General features: G+C 39.7%; 1 protein-coding gene across 6 annotated transcripts in view; it reads right to left on the minus strand.

Moving 5' to 3' along the window:
* The window catches only part of LOC121529380 (caskin-2-like), a 96,117-nt gene extending 72,349 nt beyond the window's left edge, over positions 1-23,768 (minus strand). For all 6 annotated transcript variants that reach the window (XM_041817179.1, XM_041817178.1, XM_041817177.1 and 3 more), the window contains exons 1-2: positions 23,494-23,768; positions 14,592-14,986 (exon numbers count right to left, since the gene is read on the minus strand). In XM_041817179.1, coding sequence (XP_041673113.1) covers positions 14,592-14,685 — 94 coding nt within the window. In that variant the 5' untranslated portion in view covers positions 14,686-14,986; positions 23,494-23,768. The remainder of the gene's footprint in view (positions 1-14,591; positions 14,987-23,493) is intronic.
* Positions 23,769-25,329: the final 1,561 nt, after the last annotated feature.

A 25,329-nucleotide genomic window follows, 5' to 3' on the forward strand; every position in this document is an offset into this window, starting at 1 on the left:
AGAGCCAGAATTACAACATTCCTGTTAAAGTAGGGATAAACAATAAAACACTTTCTTTTTTATATTATCCTGATGTTATCGTAAATAGGGATTAGCGCTATTAGCCGGCTAAACTTTTGAAGTCTGTACCTGAATTCTGAGTAAGTTAAACTTAGTATTAACATGTTTTTTTTATTTCAGAAGAAGCCAACCCTCACCTTTTTTCTGCAAGTTAATAAATATACAGCACAGTTATACAATGAAACATGTTCTCTCCTCTACAGGTTTGATGTCTGTAATAACAGTAACATGCAGCGAGTGTGCTCACTTTGCAAAGCGTCTCTGTCAGCCTGTCAGGGCTTTAACAGCTGAGCTGCAAAGGACTGACTCAGTTTGACTGTTGCCTAGTGCTGCAGGGATTCGTATAACAGCTTCAACAAAAGGTGTGTTTTAACTGACGACTTGCTTGTTTTCAGTTGGCTTCCTGAGCCGGGAACATACGGTAACCGAGTGTGAAGCAGTTGCGATGAGGGTCCTTCATGTCCAACGCTGGAAAACAGGGGAATGCCCTCTCCCGGTTTGGGAGGGTATCTTTGCCCCAAGTGAAGGAGTTCAGGCATCTTGATCTCTAGTGAGGGTAGAATCGAGATAGGCAGGTGGATTTGTGCCGCATCAGCAGTGTTGCAGACTTTTTACCATAACGTTGCAGTGCAAAGGGAGCTGAGCCAGAAGAATTTGCCGGTCAATCTTCATTCCAACCCTCACCTTTTATTCGAATGAGATTGCACGTTCACACGGCTAAAATGAGATTCCTTAGGAGGGAGCCTGCTGAGGTAGTTTGGGCATCTGATGCCTCCTGGTAACCTCCTTGTGGAGGTCTTCTGGGCTATCCAACTGGGGGGATACAGCAGGGTAGACCTGGGACTTGCTGGAGGGATTATATATCTCAGTGGTCTGGAAGCGCCTTGGGATCTCAGAGGAAGAGCTGGAAAATGTTACTAGGGAGAGGAAGTCTGGACTGACTTGCTTACCCTGCGGCCACTGTGACCCAACCAATAAGAGGAAGAAGAAGGATGGACTCACTTGTTTTAAGTCCATAACGAGTCAAAGAAGCGCAATGGGTGTTTAACGAGGTCAGAGAGGCAGCTGCTTTTTCACCTGAGCACTTTTATTTTCAATGCCCACATCCTCAGCAGGAGAGAAATGAAACTTAAAACTACAGGTGCAGTTCTGTCCTGACAAGTACTGGTCTGAGACCAGTGTAAACTTTCTGGACTGACTTTACTGTGGAAGGCAGGAAAATTATTTTAGCCCTACATTTGACTCAGAGCTTGCATATCAGTTTCACCTTGATAAATGTAGCTATAATCACAACTACGGGTTTGAAACATGCTCCAAAATACCCCTTAATAGAAAAAAACATAAAACATTTGTAGTATTTACTAAATTGACTGTGATAAATCTGTGGATGCAACCAGGAGTATGTCTCAGTCGGCATTTAAGTGTTTTTTAAATTGCTTATGATAGGCGACTGGTGCCCTGTGGTCTGAGCCGATCAGTCGAATGATGGGATGATGCTCTGCTGAATTAGCTGGTGGAGCTGGCACCTACTCCTTGAAGCAGAGCTCAGAGGTTTGAATGCTAAACCTGGTGCATGTTTGGTGGATGCCTTTCCCTGCCTACTTTACCCATAAATCCTGTCTTACTTCAGCTATCATGTCAAATAAAGGTGAAAAGACCAGAAAAGAACCCTCAAACTAAAACCAGGAGCTCTCCATCAGGCCTGTACGATGCATAAACAACAGAATATAGTTGAGGAGTGTATTGTCCCCTCCCTGATAGAGTCCAGAGTGTCTGAATGTTGTCAATAAACTAAATCTGATCCCAGCAGAAAGGCTCTGTTGTGGTTATCCAGCGCCCTCAGAGGCGTCACTATGAGTGTTTATGGGCTCTAACCTGACAGGATGCACTCTTTGTCGTTTCATACAATAGTCACGTGTTGAGTCATGGGACACCCGAGCTGTGCACATAAAACAGAAAGCCTTGAGAAAACCTCCCAACATGAGCGCTGAGTGCAGAACCTCGGTTACATAACCCGGTGAATAAAGCAAAACACCAGCAGCCATTACTCTGCTGCACAACACTCACAATACACACAGGATATAGCCTCCAACTACTTTCATTATCTTCTTGTTTTCATTTCAAAGCAACTATAAAAAGTAAAGGAGGCCGCTGTGAGCGCGCTTAGAGGCAGGTTACTGTGGAAGGGGCTGATCTAATTATACCAGAGTGTTTATAAGGAGAAACATAAGGAGACAGAGACAACCATCAACACCAGAGCAGCAGTTCAGCAGCAGTTCAGCAGACGGCCCACAGGCCGATCGGACCGCAGAACACTGTTTCACAACCTGAGTGGGTTAATAAGTTTAGCCTGAAGACAGGACCGCTGTTGATCCAACCTCTGAGTCGACAACTCTCAGAGGGAAGATTTGGTCTGAGGTAAAGATAAACCTGGACTGAAACCGGGTCTAATCTGAGGTTTAGGGAAGAATAAACTCTGACATACAAATGTTTGACTTTCCTGTATTTTTAACCTCCAAAGACCCTGCGTCCACATATGGGGACATTACATTTTTTCTTGTCTAGAAAATAGTAATCATTTTTGCTGTTAGAATCGATGAGATAAGTTTAAGGGATTTGCTTAAAATGCCGGGAAAATTTGCTGTTTGTATATTTTAGGGAATTTGCTTGGAAGTTGTCAAGTTTTTTTAAGTGGAAATTTAGAGGATATTGTATATTTCGGAGAGGTTGTTCTTTGTTTGTTTGTTTGTTTGGTGTTGTTGTTGGTGATGGGGTTGTTTTTTGCATTCCCAGGGGAATACGGAAAATGTATTACCAAATTTTGGGAGAACTGGATTGGGAATATAATTTTTTATTATTATTATTTTATTTTATTTTTTTTTTAATGCTTCCATCATTTTCATGGAATTTTGGAGAATGTTTTTGAACATTTCTAGAATTTGCCAAGAAATTGAAGGGGGAAATTTGCTTTTATATTTGAGGAATCTGCTTGGAATTTTTCAGGAATGTGCATGGAATTTTGGGGGGATATTTTCACTGGAATTTTAAGGCTTTATGAAGAAGTTTCACTGAAAGATTTGAGGACTATCTAAAGAAATATTTTGGGTACTTTTTATGGGATATTTTTTTGCCAATTTAAGTTACTTTTCACTCATTTTCCCCCCACCTTTTTCTGCTTTTGCCAATTTTTGGGGTTTTTTTGCTCATTTTCCCCAACTTTTGCTGCTTTTGGCCAATTTCAGTTATTTTTGGCTCATTTTCCCCGACTTTTTGCTGCTTTTTGCCAGTTTGTTATTTTTCACTTATTTTTCCACCACCTTTTTGCTGCTTTTGCTGATTTTAGTTGTTTTTGGCTCATTTTCCCACACCTTTTTGGTTTTTGCCAATTTTAGTTATTGTGAACTAATTTTTCCCCACCATTTTGCTGCTTTTTGCCAATTTTAGTTGTTTTTCACTCTTTTTCCCACACCTTTTTGCTGATTTTTGCCAATTTTAGTTGTTTTTCACTCATTTTCCCCACCTTTTTGCTGCTTTTTGCCAATTTTAGTTATTTTGAACTAATTTCTCCCCACTTTTTGCTGATTTTTGCCAGCTGATCGAGCTCTAAGTACAGTTTAAAGTCACAGTGCATGTAAACACACCGAGTCTGCAGGACTTGGCATGAACTTGTAGGTAGATGAAAACAGTCTCTGATTTTGGGTCTGTATGCCTCTATGTTGTTTCTGTGGTATCTGACCAGGTCTGATTCGTTCTATCAGCGCCTAGTCTAACATCCTGCTGTCCTGGTCTCAGCTTCTCTGTGTCAGCAGTACTAGGTGTACGTGAAGATGCAGTCCAGGGTGTAGATGTCTCCTCTGCCAGCTGACGGCCCGTCCCACTCCCTCAGGGACTTCCTGCAGTCTCTCACATGACCCCCACCCATTGTTCTCCACCTCAACACGCCCGATCCATCACCTCAACGTTACCCGATCGCCTTTTCACCATTGTTAGAGCTGCCTCTTTGAAATGATCACATCTCTGCTGGGTGTTTTCTCTCCCCGGAGTTAGCGGGCATATTTTTATTTTAAATCTCTCCGGCTCATTATTACAACCAGTTAAATATCAACAACCTCCTTTTTCAATATTTAGGACATTTAATCTGATTTTAAAGGACATCTTTGACCCAAACTGTCCTCCTGACATCTGGTGCTTTCGGTGTCTCCCCCAACTGCTATCACCCAAATCACAAGGAGCTCCCAGATGGTGCCCAGTCAGGATTAAGAGGAATTATAGCATGGGGGTAGGAGGGGGAGTCGGGGTCTGTGTGTCAGATGCTGTGGCATCTCATTCTCATGGCTGTGCTGTTTACAGTCAGCTCACTGTGACTCCTCTGCTCTGTTGAATTAGGCCTTAATGGACTAATCTCATAACCTCCGTTCAGCTCTAAAGCATTCTTTTAGAGGAGATAACGATGTGTGAGCTGTTTCAGGACTTTTTTACACGAACACGAGGAACTAAATCCATCTTGCAAAGCTCCCATCTGAACCGTTTGGGCCCAGTTAGAAAGTGACAGGACCAATAAGCAACGAGGGCCAGTACTTTCAGGCGCGGCAGAGTCGTGACATAAACAAGCAGCAGGAAGAGGCCAGTGCAATTATGGTGGAAGAGATTAGCGTGGATGCTGCTAAAGCGCCAGTTTTATCAGAACTTGACGACATTTCTTCGTTAAAAGAAGAACAAAGAACAGCAGTGAGTTGTTTTCTTTCCAAAAACGGCAAAAGTCGAGTACTTACATGTCTTTAGTCACCATGTTTTGCGTTATTCCTCGGTAGCTGCGCATGCGCAGCTTGATAGCATCTACATGTTTTGTTGCTCTGATTGGCCCGTAGAGATATGACAGACAGAACATTGATCCAATCACACTCCGAGCTTTTTTCAAATCCTCTGCCTTTTCTCAAACGTTTCCTATTGAAGCTTTCCCAGATGGATGTGTGAAACAAATCCATCTGGTGTCTCAGGTTAGGATTTACCTGGATGAAAGGCGATCAGTATCACAAATACTCAGTCCTGCAGACCTCCTGGCGTCCAGTGTGGTGTAGCCAGATGAAGGGATACAAGAGTCTTAAAGAGTCTTGTAATGAGCTAAGAGGCTATTTTAGCCCCTTTTAGCCCCATAAAACAATCTTCATATTGTCAAAAACATGCTTATAATTGAAACGGTGATAGACTATCAACAGAATAAACCTTATGAATGTTAGCTGCAGTAGCTACCTCCTGTTTAAGTGCCGGCTTCCTTTCTTCCTTTCACGTCATTTAATCCACATTTAAAAAGCCAAACTGGTATCAAATGAACAGCCGTTTGGGAGACAAATGATCTGGATCTCAAAAAGAGACAGATTCCCCGTCACAATGAGAGAGACTGTAAATATGCTTGGGCAATTAATCACAAATTAGATTAAATCACAATATGGCCTGCTGCAATTTCTTTGACTGGAATTGTGTCAAAATACCAGTTTAATAAATCCATTTTTTGCAGAGATTTTATGCACATTACGCAAACATTCAAGTATCATTTTTGATATAATTGTTTACAAAAATCCTCCTTTTCGTGTTTTATGTATGTTTTTCTTAATCAAAATGATAACGCCCTTCAACGAAGCAAATGACATCACATTTGCAATACAAGCAAAAATAGTTCGCTCATTCTATCTAAAACTGATGAAGCTTAGCGTTACTTCACCAAAGTCATACCCCAGCCTCACCTCCTCCACCCCAGCTGCCTCCTTTATAGCTTAAAGCTTGTTGCACCTCCATATTCAGATTCATGCTATAATTTATTAATTGCTTCTGAAATCATTTCAGTGTTTTCAATGCACATGATCTTATCTATGGAATTATTTATTGCTTGAATTTGTTGAAAAACACTTAAGATTGGCCAAAGAATAATCGCAGTATTGGGGAAAAAAAAAATCGCAATTAGATTATTATTGCAAATCGTTCAGCCCTAGTTGTAAAGAGCTCTAAACATTTTGGTAGAGTTTCTCTATGCAGAACTCACTTATCTCATCATTATCATTGTGTGGCATGCGTTTACTGCCATACAGACTATTAAAAGTGAAGGTATAAAAAATCATGGTCAAGATATCTGACAGCCCTAGTTAAAATGACTGACTTGAAATTAAAAATAAAAAATATTTGATACTTTTTGGTATTATTGACCGTTAAAATAACAGACTTCATTGTTTTAAATGTTGTTTGAAAAGTGTAAAAACTTTTGACATCCTTTCTGCACATGCTAAGGTTGGAGAATGTGTTTTTATATTCTAGTTTTCTTAACAGCCATATTTAACTGAGTGAAACAGCTTTGATTTTTCTATAAAGCATGCAACACATAGAATATAAGTTAAACCAGGTTGTAAGAGAAGTATAAACTTTAAGATAAATTTTGCTGTGCAGCCATTTCATTTTATTTTTTAAGCCTTGACTCTGCTCTGCTCTCAGCTATGTGTTTGTTATAGTTTGATGTGTATTTAAAGGGCATAGATTGAGATTTTTCTGCTCAAACAAAGCAGATAAAAGCCTCTTTTAGCCTCTAACATCTCCATCTGTCTTCCTGAACAAAAGTGTGCTGTAGGAGGTGTTATCATTGACCCAGAGGAGCGATGTTTTTCAGCCCCAAGCTCATCAGCGTCCCATTATACGATCCCTCGTAAACCTGTGGTCTCTATGAAAGGCCGGCCGTTGAGAGCGAAACAAAACGGCGAGCGGCGTGACGGAGGGAGAGAGGAGGGGAGGCTAACGCCCACTCTGGATGTCTACCGTCTCTCATGCCAAATCCCTGTCATGTTTTATTCATGAGTTTGGGTTCAAACTCGACTCAGCCAATCACGTGCGGCAGAATCCTCCTCCTGTGCTGGCAGAGATGCCGACTGTTTCACGCCGCAGATCCTCAGAGCGACCTTTGAGGTCCTCTTCACCTCAGATAACTTTCACAGATTTACTGGATCAGGATTTTAAATCCTGAAACCTTAAAAAGTCAAGATCAAAAAAGTCAAACCCCTCTGCTTCTAGTTTTAAGATGTCAATGTTTAACAGCATTGTAAAGAGTTTTGTACCTTTTATTATCAAAAGGATTCATGCACATGCTTGACCACAGAAGTAGAAGAAAGATGGGTCCTAAAACTGTGAACTTCCTGCTGCTGCATCCTCTGACAGCTGCAGACTCTTCCGTTAAAGAAAAGTGCTTCATTGACTTTATTTCAGGAATGCATGGCTGAGATTTCTGTTCACTTCTGAGTGATTTTCTACCTTGAGATGCTTAATGAACACTGACCCAGATTTTCAAGCTTGCCTTCCTCCAGAAAGTCATTTACTGCAGCGTTTATTGTGCAGAGTTCGCTCTCTGCTCGCTGTCATATTCTGGTTTTCCTGCTGACAAAAGTGGAAAACTGGAGTCACTTGACATGCCTGGATGTAATTGGAACACATTAAGACTCTCACACCCTGGCTGTTTCATTCAGACTCTGCAGAAAACCCAGAAAAATGATGTCTCTTTTGCATAAAGTCGTACTCTAAGGTCAAATAAGGGGGAGCATTCGCTGCTGAGAGTGTTGGAGTTCACTGGGACTCTGCTCGCTCTACTTCCACCTCTCATCTCCAAACATGAAACTATAAACGGACAGTAATGAGGAGGGAAGTTTCCACTCGCCTGCAGACGGCCCAGATTGGAGAGAACGTGTTAAAACCTCTCAGACGGTGGGTGAAGTTCTGCCTCTGTGTTTGGGCTGTGGTGTTTGCCTGCTAACTCTGCTATTGGTGTGTTAAATGTTTAATTAGTCTACTAAACACACAGGATGTCTATAGGCTCTAAAGCAGGCCGGGCATACCTCAAACAGGGAGACAAAGCTCCTGTGTTTGTGGCTGAGGGGTCCCTCAGGAGCCCTCAATGTCTGGGGGCCCGTCCTGGCTCTGTGGCATCAGGAAGGAGAAACCAACATTAGATTGTTTTAAATCAGTGGAGCTGTAGGTTTGAGGATGTTCTAGAGGTGTTTTCGCACCAGGCTCAAGCATGATTCCTCCTCATAGCTGCTCTGCTTTCACATTAGCGACATTAATCCATCCTTTGCATGTGCACAGTCCTGCACTTATAGTTTTGCACCAAAGGAAGGATGCAGAAGAAAAAAGCACTCTCATCTTCAAGTGGGCAACATCTGCTCAAGCTCTGTGCAGACAGTTAAGTCCATCCTGCTCCTTTCTGCACATGCTCCATACCACCCACACTGGGCTCTCACCTAAAATTCAACCAGGGCTCAATAATTCATAAAAATTTTTTTGCAAAATTGATATGAATTGTTGTATTGAAGGGAGTGATTCTCATTTTCAACTAGATCAAAATTGCCATTTCAGCTGAAATTGCATGGGGATGCTGAAAGCTGAATTGTGGACGAACTGCTGAAAACAGCCAAAAAATACAGAAATATGCATGAAAGTAGCTAAAAGGGGATTAAAAAAATGGCTGAAAGTAGCCTAAAAAAGTTGAAAATAGCTTAAGAATAGCTGAAAGTAGCCTAAAAAAGCTGAAAATAGCTTAAGAATAGCTGAAAGTAGCCTAAAAAGCTGAAAATAGCATAAAATTAGCTGAAAATAGCCTAAAAGTAGCTGAAATGGCATTCAGTAGCTGAAACAGCATAGAAATAGCTTAAAAAAGCATGAAAATAGCTGAAAATAGCATAAAGCTGAAGAGTGTAATATCTGATTTGTGAAAAATGTGACATCATTGCTCAACATATAGAATTTAAAAGCAAAATAGTTGAAAAAGTATAAATAGTATAAAAAAGTTTTAAAAATAGCCGTAAAGAGCACAAGAAGCTGAAGTGTATGATAGTCAAATAGTGAAAATAGCCCAAGGAATGCCAAAGTTATGAGGAGTTGAAGAAAGTGCAGATTTGTGAAATTTTGCCATCTGTTTAACATTGTAAAAAAAAGTTAAATATTTAAAAAGTATGAAGGAGGAGATAGCGGACATGGAAGAAGAAGAATAATAAACAAAATGGCTGACGCGAATATCAATAGGGTGGATGCTTACTCAGCATCCCCACTAATGAGAAAAAAACGTGCAAAATTTTGCAAACCACTCCAGAAAAAAACTGCAAGCACTGAACTGACTGTTCAATGCTTGCATAGCATACAGGAAGTCATAAAAAGCAAACAGGCATCGGTGCTGCAAAAATAATTCGATTAAAATGTTTTTATCACGCTCATTTAAGGTTTAAGAAATATCGCACCCTTAGTGATTTGAAAGTTGCAGAAGGAAATAGTGCAATTGAATCCAATGCGCAACCTGTAACTCATTTTTTGTAACTTTTCACCCAGTCTGACCACTTTCTGCCCTTTTCTACACCTAAATTTTGCCACTTTCCACTCAGTTTTTGCCATTTTTGGTCATTTTCACCCATTTTTGCCAGCTTTTTTGCTACTTTTTGATTGAGAAAAGCATATTTAAAACACAAAAGGGAGGATTTTTGTAAACCATTTCTAAAAAATTGACACTTAAATGTTTGCATAATGTGCATGAAATCTCTGCCGCTGGAAAAAAATTGATTTATTAAACTGGTATTTTTCACACATTTCAAGTTACAGAAATATTGCAACTTCTGCAATTTGAAAATTGCAGTAGGCCATAATGCAATTTAATCTAATTTGTGATTAATTGTCCAGCCCTATTTTTTCAGCAACAAACTTCACAGGCATATTTCAGAGACCTCTGAGACAGATATAAACTTGTCTTAAAGGGGTAAAATATGTGACCTTTAAACTCAATAATTACACACACAAACTATTGCAAAAATTGCAGGTCTTGTCCAGAAATCTGCAAGGACAGCATGCATCATATTTTTAGAACACATGATATCACACATTTTGAACATTTTCAATGGAACATTTTCCCTCAGAAACTCTTCTCTAACTTTGACTGTGATGAAAAAAGCAGATGCCACGATGCACCAATAGAATTTTTACAACTTCCAGATCATTTTTTCTTATTTTCTTTATTGGAAGCAGCCTGCACCCCACTTTTATCTGTTTTCTCTCACTACTATTCAGGATTTTGCATTATTGCTGTGTTTTCCATGCACTCTTGTTTCTGAGTGTGTGCTGCTGCAGTGATGGTGAAATAGTTCATGGTTTAATGAGGATCATGGGATTTTATGCTGGTAAAGTCTGACTCTGTCACGCCCAAAATAAAGCCTGCATTCATGCAAACACTTGATTTATGATTTGTGATACCAACAGTGATTTATACAACGACTTTATTGAAGAATTGGCACACTCAGATGGAGGCTAGAGCGTTTAAAAGTAGATAAACTGCATCATTTAAAATGATTATTTTGGCATGTTTTTTAGCATTGGGTCTTCATCTGTGCTCCATCACAGCGCCTCATCCCATCCATGTTTGGCACACAGTCCCTCTCTTCACCTCCTGACCCTCTCTAACTCATCCTTTAAAAGAGCCACAACCTAAAAGTTAGTGAAAGTGGCAATAGAATTAAGTTAAAGCTGGCAAAACAGGTGAAAAGGCTGCAAAAAAGTGGCCAAAATGGGTGAGCAGGGGTAAAATAGGCAGAAAATGACAAAAACTGGGTGAAAAGTGACAAATAACTAAAAATTGCAAAAAGCAGCAAGAGGTGGGGAAAGCGAGCAAAAAATAACTAAAATTGCCAAAAAGCAGCAAGAGGTGGGGAAAGCCAGCAAAAAACAACTAAAATTTGCAAAAGCAGCAAAAAGGTGGGGGAAATGAGTGAAAAGTGCCTAAAATTGCCAAAAAGCAGCAAAAGGTGGTGAAAGTGGCAAAACAACAACATAACTTGCCAAAAAGCAGAAAAAAGCCGGGGGAAAATGAGTGAAAAGTGACTAAAGTTGCCAAAAAGCAGCAAAAGGTGGGGGGAAATGAGCAAAACAACAACATAAATTGGCAAAAAGCAGCAAAAAAGTGGGGAAAATGAGTGAAAAGTGAGTAAAACTGCCAAAAAGCAGCAAAAGGTGGGGAAAACAAGCAAAAAATAACTAAAAATTGCAAAAAGCAGCAAGAGGTGGGGAAAGCGAGCAAAAAATAACTAAAATTGCCAAAAAGCAGCAAGAGGTGGGGAAAGCCAGCAAAAAACAACTAAAATTTGCAAAAAGCAGCAAAAAGGTGGGGGAAATGAGTGAAAAGTGCCTAAAATTGCCAAAAAGCAGCAAAAGGTGGGGGGAAATGAGCAAAACAACAACATAAATTGGCAAAAAGCAGCAAAAAGGCGGGGGAAAATGAGTGAAAAGTGACTAAAGTTGCCAAAAAGCAGCAAAAGGTGGGGGGAAATGAGCAAAACAACAACATAAATTGGCAAAAAGCAGCAAAAAGGTGGGGAAAATGAGTGAAAAGTGACTAAAGTTGCCAAAAAGCAGCAAAAGGTGGGGGGAAAATGGGAAAAGTGACATGTAATAGCAAGAGGAACATTAAATGGGCAAAAAGTGGCAAAAAAGGGAAAAATGGAATTTGCAAAAAGCAGGAAATAAGGTCAATGGAAATATACAGACTAAAAATAAAGGTTGAAAATTAAGTTTGACACTTACGCCTACTGTATAAGTGTAGGAAACAAATTGCAATGGATAATTCCTGAGGTCAAAGTTTGCCTTTTAGGTGGTTTTCCGGGGGAATAATATTTCAAATTTAGACATAAAAGAGCCACAAATCCCCACAAAAGAGCCACATGTTGAGTATGACTGATTTAGAGCCTTCACAGAGGCAGCAAACAGCTCCGCTCACGTCTGAACCGGCTGCTAAACAACCTCTTGCATCAACACTAGTTTGTGACTGCAACAGGAGACAAAAGTCAGCACAAAAGCTTGTTTGAGAAAGTCAACGCCTCCACAGCCTCTGAGGAGGGAACCTGCAGCAGATCAGTGAGAAAACAAGAGCTGCCTTAACCTCCTCCTGCAGAGAGAAGCAGCTGATAGCATGAGACCAACCTGAATAAACAGAAAATAAAGCATGCTGCTGTTTAATTCAGAGGCTTCATTTAGAGCAGGAAAAACTGCAAACACTGCAGGAACACAGAAGTTTGAGGACACATTTACTCTGAATAATCATTCTGCATGTAAAAACCAAAGAGAGATGAGGACAAGTGAAAGATTTAGAAGCAGGGCCTGCAGATGGATGTTTGACATAGAAACCAACGACATTTAAACACATTATAGCCAACAAATCAGCTGACAGAGCTCTTTCAGAATGCATCATCATTAACAAAGACTTGTGCATGGAAAGTAAAGGTACCCTTTGAAAGGCTCCTGTTCAACTGCTCATTAACGTAAATATCTAATCAGCCAATCACATGGCTGCTAATGCATGTAGGCATGATCAATCTAGTGTGCTGGAGTTCAAACTGAGCATCAGAATGAGGAAGAAAGGGGATTTAAGTCACTTTGAATGTGCCATGGTTGCTGGTCTGAGTATTTCTGATGATCTACCAGGATTTTCACACCATCAAAAGCATCTCTTCACTTCAAAAATTCGTTTGATGCGAGTGTTTCCAGGAGGCAGTGGTGAAGATGGCTTCACAAAGGGCATCCACTGTCTGGAACTGATGTCCATTTTTGTAAACTTTCCTTGCCATCCATCCTCGAATGTTGTCAGCGGGATTTAGATCAGGGAAGACGCAGGATGGTCCAGAAGAAGAAGGAACCCAGCCATTACCACACAGACGAGGGCCCTCAGTCATTACCACACAGACGAGGGCCCTCAGTCATTACCACACAGACGAGGGCCCTCAGTCATTACCACACAGACGAGGGCCCTCAGTCATTACCACACAGATGAGGGCCCTCAGTCATTACCACACAGGTGAGGGCCCTCGGTCATTACCACACAGACGAGGGCCCTCAGTCATTACCACACAGACGAGGGCCCTCAGTCATTACCACACAGATGAGGGCCCTCGGTCATTACCACACAGACGAGGGCCCTCGGTCATTACCACACAGACGAGGGCCCTCGGTCATTACCACACAGACGAGGGCCCTCAGTCATTACCACACAGGCGAGGGCCCTCAGTCATTACCACACAGACGAGGGCCCTCGGTCATTACCACACAGACGAGGGCCCTCGGTCATTACCACACAGACGAGGGCCCTCGGTCATTACCACACAGACGAGGGCCCTCAGTCATTACCACACAGACGAGGGCCCTCAGTCATTACCACACAGACGAGGGCCCTCGGTCATTACCACACAGACGAGGGCCCTCAGTCATTACCACACAGACGAGGGCCCTCAGTCATAACCACACAGACGAGGGCCCTCGGTCATTACCACACAGACGAGGGCCCTCAGTCATAACCACACAGACGAGGGCCCTCGGTCATGAGGGATGCCCGCTGCAACATCTCCACATAGCCAGCCACCGTTTGATGCCCCTGCACAACCTGAATTTGGGTCGAGGATCGTCCTGTGTCTTGATGGACAGCCAATCGGATCCTCCGCCGGTGACATTTCTCTGGGTCTACCACTTGACTTTTTTGTTCTGTAACCCTCAGGATGTTTAAAGAAATTCAAAATGACTGTCTTACTGCCTCCAAGCTCAGCAGCGATGGCGCGTTGCGAGAGGCCTTGCTTATAGATAGATAGATAGATAGATAGATAGATCCATCCATCCATCCATCCATCCATCCATCCATCGATCCATCCATCCTGCTGGCGAGGGAGCGGGCACCGGGAGAAAGATGGTTGGTAGGGCAGGTTTTATGCGGGGTCGCTCTTAGCCTAGCCTGCAGCCCGGCTTGTTTGCCCCGTTTCCACCTTTTTGCACAATGCCGCCTCTAAATCATCCCCACTGGCTGTAGGTGTCGTGCTGCTCCACGTCCTCCTCCTGTCAGTCTCAGAGCGCCCCGTTCTCCGGATAATCGCTGTCATTAGACAGCTCAACAATCCGACGACGTTCAAAGACAGAAAGCTTTTTAGCCTTTGCCATCAGGAAGTCAGTCTTGTGCAGATTTTGGCTTTTAAAGGCTGTGGTCTGAAACTTTTGATCAGCTGATGAACAGCCTATTTCACTTTAATTGTTGTTTTCAATAAATTGCTCACTCAAACTATTTTTTGTCTCCCTCCTATTTCTTCTTTTTGCATTTTAAAACTTTCAGCGCAAAATGTAAATTCTTGCAATTTTTCAGCTGGTCAGGAGTGTATATGCATGAACGCCAAGATAGAGGCGGGAAAGATAGTGTCAGCACATCGTTTTGAGCATGTCTGCATGCCTGAGTCCCTTTTAGTTCTGCCGCACAATTGGCTGGTTAGAAATCTGCATTATTAAGCAGCTTCACAGGCGTACCTAATAAAGTGGTCACTGAGTGTATGCTACATTTTATTCCAGTAAATGCACATCAACAGGAGAAAAGCAGCTTGTTACCACGATAAGTTCTGTTTTTGTTAGTGAATGAACGTGTTTGTCTCACTGCACTGAAGCAGAGTCGTGTTTGCAGGACGTTATTTCACAATAAAAGCCCCCGTATGGATTGTACTCACTGTTCCTGTTGGTCTTCAGTTTCGACAGCAGCTTCTGAGTGGACAGCAGGTCTCCACTCTTCACCGCCTGCAGCAGGTCCTGCTCCTTCCCCATGCTCCCTCCTCCTCCTCCTCCTCCTCGAGTGTGAACCAGCTTTATTTAAAATCCCCGCTGCAGCCTCCTCAGTCAGAGCCTCCTCATGCTGAGCGTCGGAGACATGGACCCCCCTCAGGTGAGACTCCTCTGACGCTCAGCTGACAGCCAGGAACCGGCCGCACACCCTCTGAAGTTTCCTCCGAGACTGCAGAGACGGAAAAACTGCTTAATTTCCTGCTAAGGCTTTATTTAGGGAGCGCTGATATTTCCAGGACCGGGAGGCTGATGGAGCTACTGTTCCAGGAGGAGGGGGGAGTAGCTGAAAAGAAACGAGAAAACCAGATGAGTTTGATGACAGAGCGGCAGCTCTCCTCTCTGCTGAGAGGAAACTGGAGGTGTTCGAGGAGAAAGAACAACTGAGAGATCCAAGTAAACAGGGAGCCAAGAGAGTCTGAGTTCAATCACATTTAATGAGTCCTAAATCCACTTTGAATCCACTAATCAGATCCTTATCCTCTAAGTTCCTTATTGAATCCAATTAAAAGTTAAGACCAGTAAAAGGGAGCTGTTTAATTCATATTTTGGGATCTAAATGACTCCCAGAAATGAAGGTTTTAGATCTAAAGTAGACGGCTTCAGCCAGCAGTCATGAGTAAAGCCATAAACACTCAAACATAATCCCTAAAATAAAAAAACATCCACTAAATGTGCTTGTTTGTGCCGCCGATAGGATTAGAAATTGCTTGTCGATGTCTGAGAGAATTACAGAAAGGATTCTGATGGAGATAAACCTTTTCTGTTCAAGATAAACAAGCTTTTAAAAACAACAAATGGCTGTTAAATCACTCTCTTTAAACCCACAGACTCCGCGGACTGACACAGGAGTCTCAGCTTCAGATTGTTTTGACAGAAGTCCAAATCTAATACTCTAACATTTCTGTGACTCACATCAACAAAAACCATGTGACTAATCTGAGGGTGCACTCATGCTTCAGAATCTGAGCCGTGCCCGAGCACGTCTGACCCTAAATGTCCAGTCTGACTGACTAAAATAATCTCATTGCGATTTTTTCCCCAATATTGCGATTTAATATGCGATTATTTTTAGCTTCCTTATATAATTTTCAATAAATACAAGCAAGAAATCATAATTACAGTGTACAATAAACTATGTAAAAATGATTTAAAACACATATCTAATTGTGAATATTTTGGCTCATATTGCAAACTTGGTATCAATTTCTGTATTGAAGGAAACAATCATTTTCATTAGGGCTGGGCAATTAATAGAAATGTGGATTCAATCTCAATGTGACTCACTGAAATGTTCAAATCGCAGAGGGTGCAATACTTCTTTGACCTGAAATGTGTTTTTGAAATATCAGTTTATAACGTTTTTAAGCAGAGGTGTTTTGCTCTACACACTATGCAAACATTCAAGATCCAGTATTTTCTAGAATAATTGACTTAAGTTCCTACTTTCCTTATTTTTGTATATTTTTGTCTTCTTCAAAATAAGAAATCCATAAAATCATCACTCCCTTCATTACAATTCATATCAAATTTGCAATATAGGACAAAATAATTGCAATGAACATTTTTCTTAGATTGATTTGAATTTTGGGGGATTTTTTCTTAGAAATTTTTAGATATTTTTGCAGAAATTTGAGAAATGTATTTTGACATTTTTAGGAATTTGATTTAAATTTTGGGGGGAGGGATCTGCTTTGAGAATCTGAAGTATCTTCTTGAAAATTTGATAAATTTATTTGTAAAATTTTGGGAATTTGATTTGAATTTCTTTGCAAAATTTGTTTAGAAAATTTTATGTATTTAAATGGAAATTTTTATTTGTGAATTTGGGGAAATTTGATTCAATTTTCTAGGGGAATTAGCTTTGAAATCTTCGGGTAATTTCATGAAAATTTGAGAAATTTATTTTTAATTTTTTAAGGAGTTAATTTGATTTTTTGGAGGGATGCTTTTTTTTATATATATATATATTTTTAATCCGAGGAATTTATTTGTAATTATGGGGGGAATTTGATTTGATTTTTTTGGTTGGTGGGGCAGGTTTTTATTTTTTAGTTATTTTCTTCCAATTTTTGAACATTTATTTGTAGCTTTTGGGAGACTGGATATAAATTTCTGGGGGAAATAGCTTTGTGTGTTATAATATAGAAGGGTTTATAAGATGAGGAACCTGAAGAATAATCACATGTTAAATTGCATTCGCAATGTTGGGTGAAAAAAATTGCAATTCGATTATTTTCTCAAATCTTTCAGCCCTTATTTTTATGTCAATCACATTTTAGCCCTTTAACAGGAACCCTGCATGATCAGACAAGTTCAACAAATAAGACAGATATTTGAATTTTGAACAAACAAACTCTAAATTTGAGCTCACCAGGAGGCTACCATGTTTTGGTCCGCACTGTGACGTCACTTGGCCTGAGCATTCCCTGCAGTGCCTTTGCAGTAACCGGCCGTTTCGGACTGACAGCATGCTTTACTGCTTTAATCTGCTGCACATGCCGCCACGGCACCAACACAGCTTTCGTACCAGGTACGGATTGCTGCATATTGGCTCTGTCTCCCTGCTGTCAAAGCTCTGTCATTCCCAAGTTTCACCTCAATAAACCTCCCTACAAGTGACTGGATTCAGTGTAGAGTGCAGGGGAGGTATAAGACATTAAGTCAGAACAGAGGAGGAGCTGGGGTGGAGGAAGGTTGTAAGAGCAGCTTGCAGAGAGAGTGTCAGAGTGTGGCCAGGCAAGAGCAGGTTATATAAGGCTGCATGAGAGCGACTGGCCTCAGCTGATGTGGGCTTGACTCTGTAGCCTGCCTGAACTGATGTTAAAAGCTCGGCTTAATTGCTAACTACGCAAATAGACAATCAATTCCAGGTGCTTGGGGATGCCAGAGAGATTTAGGGGGTTCTGTTAGGAGTTAGAAAACAAGATATTATTATTTTGATTGCCAAAATTTTTACCATATTTCATTTAATTTCTAGAATTTGCTGTGGGCCACATTGGTATAGTGGAACTGTTCAAGGAGCTTTTCAAAATAAAAGCATTATGTAATAACAAAGGGGGTTTCTCCAAAGGAGTGCTAAAGCAGACTTTTACTTTGAAAAATGCAAACCAGAAGTGTTTTCATACTGTGTTTATCTTTACCTGCAACATTCTGTAACGTATGGAAACAGAAAGCTTCATAAATAGTAGAAGTTTGGGGAACAACTTTATTAAACAGACATGTTTTAGCTCATGGCCTTCATCTAGTTCATCAAGAAACAGATTTCAAACATATTCTACCCATGTGGACGTAAATATTTGCTACAACAAAGTAAAAATGGCTCTGTGTTTTTACCATTTTCCTGTCTAGTGTGACCGATAACCACTCATGGTGCAAGAGATCTCAAATCTCAAAATTCTCCGTGCGTGAGACATGACATCACACCACGCCACCAGTGGACCAAAACATGGCAGTGAGTTTATAATCTCAAATTAGGGCTGAGCAATTTGAAAAAATAATCTAATTGCAATTTTTTTCCAAAATATTGCGATTTAATATGCGATTATTCTTGGGTTAATGTTAGGTATTTTCCAACAAATTCAAGCTATAAATAATTCCATAAATAAGACCACGTGTATTTAAAAGAGTGAAATTATTTCCAAAGTAATTAATCCACAGTAGCAGGAATCTGAATATGGGGGTGTAACAAGCTTTAAGCTATAAAGGAGGCGGCTGGGGTGGAGGAGGTGAGGCTGGGGTATGACTTTCATGAAGTAACGCTAGGCTTCATCAGTTTTAGATAGAATGAGCTAAGGATTTTTGCTCGTGGCTTTGTTTAATGGCATTATCATTTTTATGTCACTCATTTTAAATGAGAAAAACATACATAAAACACAAAAAAGGAGGATTTTTGTAAACCTTTACAAAAAATTTGACACTTGAATGTTTGCATAATGTGCATTAAATCACTGCCACTGCAAAAGGAAATGTATTAAACTGGTATTTAGACACATTTCACGTTAAAGAAATATTGCATCTTCTGCAATTTGAAGATTGCAGCAGGCTATATGTCATATTTGCCCAGCTCTATCTCAAATAACTCCAAACACAGATATCTAGTGAGTCTTTTAGTTCAATATAAATATGAGATACAAATATCTATCCAAAAAGGTGAGTTTGTCTGATCATGCAGGGTTCCTTTAAAAATTCAAGACCTCTCAACGGTAAAATTACGACTTTTTCACGTCAATAAAAAGTCGGTTTTAAACTTTTCAACCGTCTGCATGAACCCTGCCAGTTTTCTTTCTCCTGCCATGTTTCAGACCCCGCTGCTGACATCTTAAGATCCTCCTGGATCCTTGTCTTCATGTATGTTTTACATTCTACATGTATGTGTCAGATCCTGAGTCTCTGTTGGTCCAAATGTGACATCCCTGGTCTCTGTCAGAGGGATTTTTCTCTGTTAGTCTTCCTGCCTTAGAGATGCATCATTGTCCCTGTTTAAATTGTACATTTTGGGTTGTTTGTCCTTATTCCAAATGATTTTTAAGGGCAAAAAGTGCCAAAAGTCACATTACAAGACAATACGACATGATAAGATACCATATAAAATGAAAATAGAGCTATTTTTATGCCATCTTTCACTAATGATGCTTATAAAGTGAAAATGTCTGCACTGCTGCAGCATGAAACCACCTCTGGATGGATTAACATCCCGCTGTGTTTTCTTCCCAGCCCTAAATCAAACAGCACTCGGTGGACAGAGGTTTACACACACCTGTTCCCTCTCACAGGTGAGCTAAGGCCAGGGTGAGCACAGCGGTTGTGTGTAAACCTGCCGTGAGCTCAGAGGTCGCTTTAATTACGGCTCACCAGCCCTGCAAACACAAACAGCTCATGAAGGATCCACTCGCGGGTTTCCTCTGCTGTGTAAACACCGATGGGACGTTCAGATCCCGCGTTTCTAGGACACCAAACTTCCCTGATTTTCTCACGTTTTTTGGAACCAGAGCAGAGTAAAACCCCTACACTCAGATGCAGCTGTGTGTGTGGCTCTAAGCGGACCGGTCTGGATCCTCTGCTTCCCTCAGGGCTCTGGGATAGAGAGTCTCTGGCCGTGCAGGGACTTTAGTTCAACTTCAGCTACTTAAACTCTTCCAGCCCAGTGGCCAGGCTCAGCTCGCAGATAACGGAGGGAGAAGTTAAGTCTCGGGGCTCCCTCTCTGCTCCGCTGTCCTGCTGATAACAGTCTGGATGAAAACCTGATCACGGCTGCAGCACCTGGCCTTGAGAGCAGAAAAGAGAGCTTTGCAGAGAGTCCGACGGGAGGTCTGGCCCCGCGCCGGTTTCCTGGTTGGAGCGTTACATAAGCATGCAGCCAAGAGTGGAGCGCAGGGCGTAAGCAGAGCTGTCAGTCCCATTTACACCCATCACGTCCCCCTCTTTCTTCCTCCTCCCTCGGGCGTTTTGTATCCTCACTGCATTCATGACGAGGGAACAATAACTCTTACATTTTCACTCTGACACAGCAGGGACTCCAAGTCTCAGTGAAGTGGTCCCAAGTGGACATGAATAAGTCAGTTTATGGCTCACAAACAACAATCACTTGACAGTTATTGCTTTGAAGTGGAGTTAAGGATGGTGCATGATGAAGTGTTTTACCAGTCTTGCAAACGCTGCAGAGCTGCAACCTTTGATTGTAAAGCTGTTTGGGAACCAAAAACCCTTTCATTGGCTTCAAAGTGCACCTTAAACTTTTCTCACTGCATATTACATTAAAAAAACGTACTATTTTTGTGTTCACTTGCTCGGTTATGGCATAAAACACATACATAGAGCAGGATTTCATGCTTTCCATGAATTCTGAGGAGCTTGCCATTTATTTATCAGTATTTAGAGTATGCTGAAGCACACTAGGGCTGGGAAATACATTGATTAAAACAGATATATAGATACGCAATATGTCAATATAGTTTCTGTTACTGCTGCACAGTTAGTCTAATTGCAATGTCAGACTGTCCAATTGCATTACTGCACTAAAGGCTGCAATTATTTTGCATTAGACGGTTATTGAAAGGTCTAGAAAAAGAGTCTGCAGAAAGGGCTTTAAGATGATAAGAGTCCCACTATTGCACTTTGCAGGAGTACTCCTTATTTTTTTATAAAACATTAAGTAACTTTGAAAGCAGTGCTGTAAAACGTGATGTTTTGTATTTTTTATGCCACTTAAATTTGCATGTTTTGAGTTGAGAAAAAAATGATTTTACAGCTATCATTATTTTCTGCATTTTCCTTGATAACCGAGCAAGCAGATCCATGATAACATTACTGTTTTTTATCATTAGCGCAATTGCAATATTGTCCAATATAACTGCAATCACACAGTATTCATGCAGCACTAGTTTCTGTTGATTTAAAGCAGGGGTGTCAAACTCAATCACAGCAGGGGCTGGATTCTGAACTTGGGTCTAACCTGAGGGCCTAACAGGGTCAATATTTAACCATTGAGTGTCAACCTAAATGATTTTGAGATTATAAGGTCAACATGATAAGTTAAAAACTCAAAATCTGAGATAAAATTCAAACTTCTAAGTTTTAAACATAAAAACACAACATTTAAAGTCAAATAATGTTTTTAAAAGGCAAAATATGAGATAGAATACTGAAGCCATGATTGTTAACAGTCAAAAAATGAGAAAAAAGTCAAAACCATGAGTTTTAAGGTTAAAAATTAGATAAAAGTCAAAGTTAGGAGTTGAAATGGTCAGCAAAACTGAGATGAAATTCAAAATCATATTTAGCAATCAAAATATGAGATAAACATCAAAATCGTGAGTTTCAAATGTCAAAATATGAGATTAAATTTCAAATTCGTGAGTGTTAAAAGTCAAAATTTGAAACAACATTAAAAATCACGAGTTTTAAAGGTGAATAACCGAGATAAAAGTCAAAGTTAGGAGTTGAATAAGGTCAAAACATGAGATAAAAGCCAAAATTATGACTTTAACAGGTCAAATAGGATTTAAAATATAAAATTATGAATCTAAAAGGTAAAAATATGAGAGAAAATGTCAAAGTTATGAGATGTAAAGGTTAAAATATGAGATTAACGGTCAAAACCATTACTTTACGTCATGGGAGATGCAAAATTGAAATTATAGAGAAAACACAAATTTCTCCCACGATCCTGACTTTTTATCAAATTATTTTTTCTGTTTACTTTTCTAATTTTTATGACTCAACAAGGATATTATAAACCATGGTTAAGTTTACATTTTTAAACTGGAGGAAATCTGCAGACCTCGAACCAGTTGGCCACTTATAATAAAAATATGATTGGATCTGGTGGACCAGGTGTAAGTGCACCACGGGCCGGATTTGGCCCCCGGGCCTTGAGTTTGACACCCCTGATTTAAAGCATAAAAACATGAGGAATTCTCATTTTATTTAAGCATTTTTTCATGTTCATATCAAAATTATGCAGCTACCCTAGCATGCTTGTATTACCATTGACCTACAGATTATCCTGACATAATATTTGGTCCATCCCTACTACAGATTAGACTCTAAGTCTTCAAAAAACCTTCATCTGCTTTCATTTATTCCATTTCTTTGAATGCCACTTGTCCCTTTAAAAAAACTTAGTATATCTATCTTCATTTGCTTGGTTACTGCACAAATCACATTCATGAAGCAGGATTTCATGCTTTCCATGAATTTTGAGGAGCTTGTCACTAATTCAGCAGTACTAAAAGTATGTTAAAATCCGTGCAAAGGCTGGGAAATACATCAAGTTTCAGAGATCTAAGGACATACTTTTCATGATAGATGAAGGGTCAGACAACACTGTTTATTTGAATCAAATCAGAGAATATTATTGCTAATAGCCTTTTAAATACAGTAATTTGCACATGGGAGATTCTCAGTTTATTTCTCGTATTTCATTTAAGGAACATTTTATGAAAAAAACTTTATTATCCTAGTCATGAACAGAGTTTATTTTGAAGTTATTTTGCATGTTTATGTCAACATAGTAAAGCTGCTGTTAGTCCATGTGAATTTGACTTGAAGCTGACTTTTTTCTTTACAATAAAAAATATGATTTATAAAATATAAAGATATAGTATTACCATTGAGCTGCAAATGATCCAGGCCCATATTACCCAGACCTAGTAAAACCTACAGTACAAATCTTCAAAAAGCTCTCGATCTGCTTTAAAACGCCTCTTTTCCGAGATTTATAGTGTTTCTTATGACGTACTCCATTAGCAAAACAACTAATTCTGTATATATTTACTAAGCTAGTGCAAAAATTACAGATATAGATAAAAAATCACGCTTTCCATGAATTTTGAAGGACATATCTACAATTCGGCAGCACTTTAAGCATTTTAAAGTCTTTTTAAAGCTGTCACATGGAAAGTTTTTCATTAGAGTACGCGCACACGTAAGCAACTAAGCTCCGGTAAACATATTTTGCAATGATACTGAGAAAAATATATAGCCTCATCGTGTTTTAAATGTACCCCGAATTGAAGGTTAGATTCTTAATTTAAAGAAAAGTACTTATTTATGAAATATAAACTCACATTCTGTATAATCTGATCCAGATTAAGAGGCGTAAAGGCAGTTCAGTGAGAGGCTCTCTACACGGGAGAAAGTGGCATTTCACGGCAGGAGTCCGGCATGTAAACACACCGTCACCTCCACCACCGCCGACCTTTGTACCAAAAGTAGGTAACATACCCGTAAATACACTTTTATAAGGTTGATAACTCTTAATGAAGGGAAATTATAACTTTTAAGACCCACCTTCCACAGTTAGGATCCCAGAAACTTTCCAGCCTCCTGGATGTTAGCGGTGGTAGTTTGTAAAAGTCCGTGTGGAGGCTCAGTATTCCTGGGATTAGTATTCCTGAAAAAGTCAAGGTCCTTGGAGTTGGTGTATTCCTGGAGTATTTGCATCCAAAGATTGCAGACTGTAGTATATTCCCATCGAATAATCCGCAGTTAGATGATGTAGTTTTTAGGACTTTGGTACTTTTTACTGAACGTCACCGGTTGACGTTCCTTTCGGTTTTCCCTCCTCGCCCTGAATGCCTCATTCTCTCCGCTGGATTCTAGAACGTGGACGAGGTGTCAAGGTACAACCGTTAATACACACGACATCCGGACATACTTTCAAAATAAAATCTCATAAAACAACTAAAACTTTCAAAATGCATATTAATCTGGGTGAGATTTCCATCATTTGGCGTTTTTCTCAGGCAAAAGTTACATTTTAAAGAGCATCAAATTGAAATCTGTTGTTGTGTAACTGCATTAAAAGTATTTTGATCTCTGAAAGACAGACATTGAAATTGCACACTATTTTCGTGATCAGTTAACCCCATCATTAAAATCTTAAAATAAAACATTTTTAAAAAAATATAATTTCTGAGTCTTTTTCAACTCTTTAATATTTGATGGTAATGAACAATCAATCAACTCTTTAAAGCAATAAATCAAAATGTGCCCATTTTGTTTAAATGATATCTGTGAAAAGACAGCTTTCTTTCAATCAAATTTTAAAATTTGTTTGCACATCTGAATTTCATCTGAAGCACATATAATGTTTCATTAATAGGAAAATAAAAGAGGAGGACAACTATATTATTTTTGGAGGTGGTAAACCATCCATCGGTCGTGCTTTTACTGAAGGTCAATCGACCATTTCCGCTTTGCTCCTGCTGTCATCAGGTAACTTTAAATATTCTCTACTCTCACTGCTTGATTCCAGACGTGCAGGGGCCAACGTTTTGTGCAATTTTTGGTTTCTTTCATGCATATACAAACCTTTCTTTTATAAATAATAAACTAATAGATAAATAAAGTAACTGCCACACTTACATATCCAAATACCCATTTATTTATGGCGCTATCAAATCTGAATGCTATTTTTCGTCCTTTCACCTGGGCAAATACATCAGCTATGAACACAATTTAGCAACACCTATAAGCCAGTAAGCCAAATTCCAACAATCTTTTTATTTTTCAGTCAAAACTAACAACAACTTTAGCCATTTAGCTAATGGACCAATTAGCCTTCAGCTAACCATTCATGCACTGACATTAAGCAAAGTCTGTTTTTTTTTTTTTTAATCAACTTTTTATTTTTTAACAAGCAACTAGCCAACAGGCTTTAGCTAAAAATTTCCATTGTCGCAATCAGAAAAGTTGGAAAATATTCGTTTTTTACGAACAACCAGCTGTTTGGTTTAACACGCTAGCAATTAGCCAAAAAGATTTATCAATCTTTAGATTCTTTAAATTGAAAAAATAAATAAATAACAAACATTCATCGCACCGCTTGAACCTCTCAGCCGTTAACTTCTAGCTAGCAGTTCACAACTGTTAGGCTAACAGAGGAGTTCACAATTAACAGCTGGTTGGTTAAACTTCAAGTTAGCATCTACTTTCTGCCAACAATTTTGATCCTTTTAAGATTATTTTTGTAAAAAAAAATCTCTCATTATGCTAACTCCAGTCCACAAAGTGAATCAATTGGCTGTAAACCTAAATAGTGACCAATTTTCATTAGCCTATCACAGTAAGAGCTCAAAAAGATGGTTTTTTTTAAGTTTGTCATTTCAAGTATTTTTTTTAACA

Source organism: Cheilinus undulatus, linkage group 21 (assembly GCF_018320785.1).
Source record: "Cheilinus undulatus linkage group 21, ASM1832078v1, whole genome shotgun sequence".
NCBI classification, from domain to species: Eukaryota; Metazoa; Chordata; class Actinopteri; order Labriformes; family Labridae; genus Cheilinus; species Cheilinus undulatus.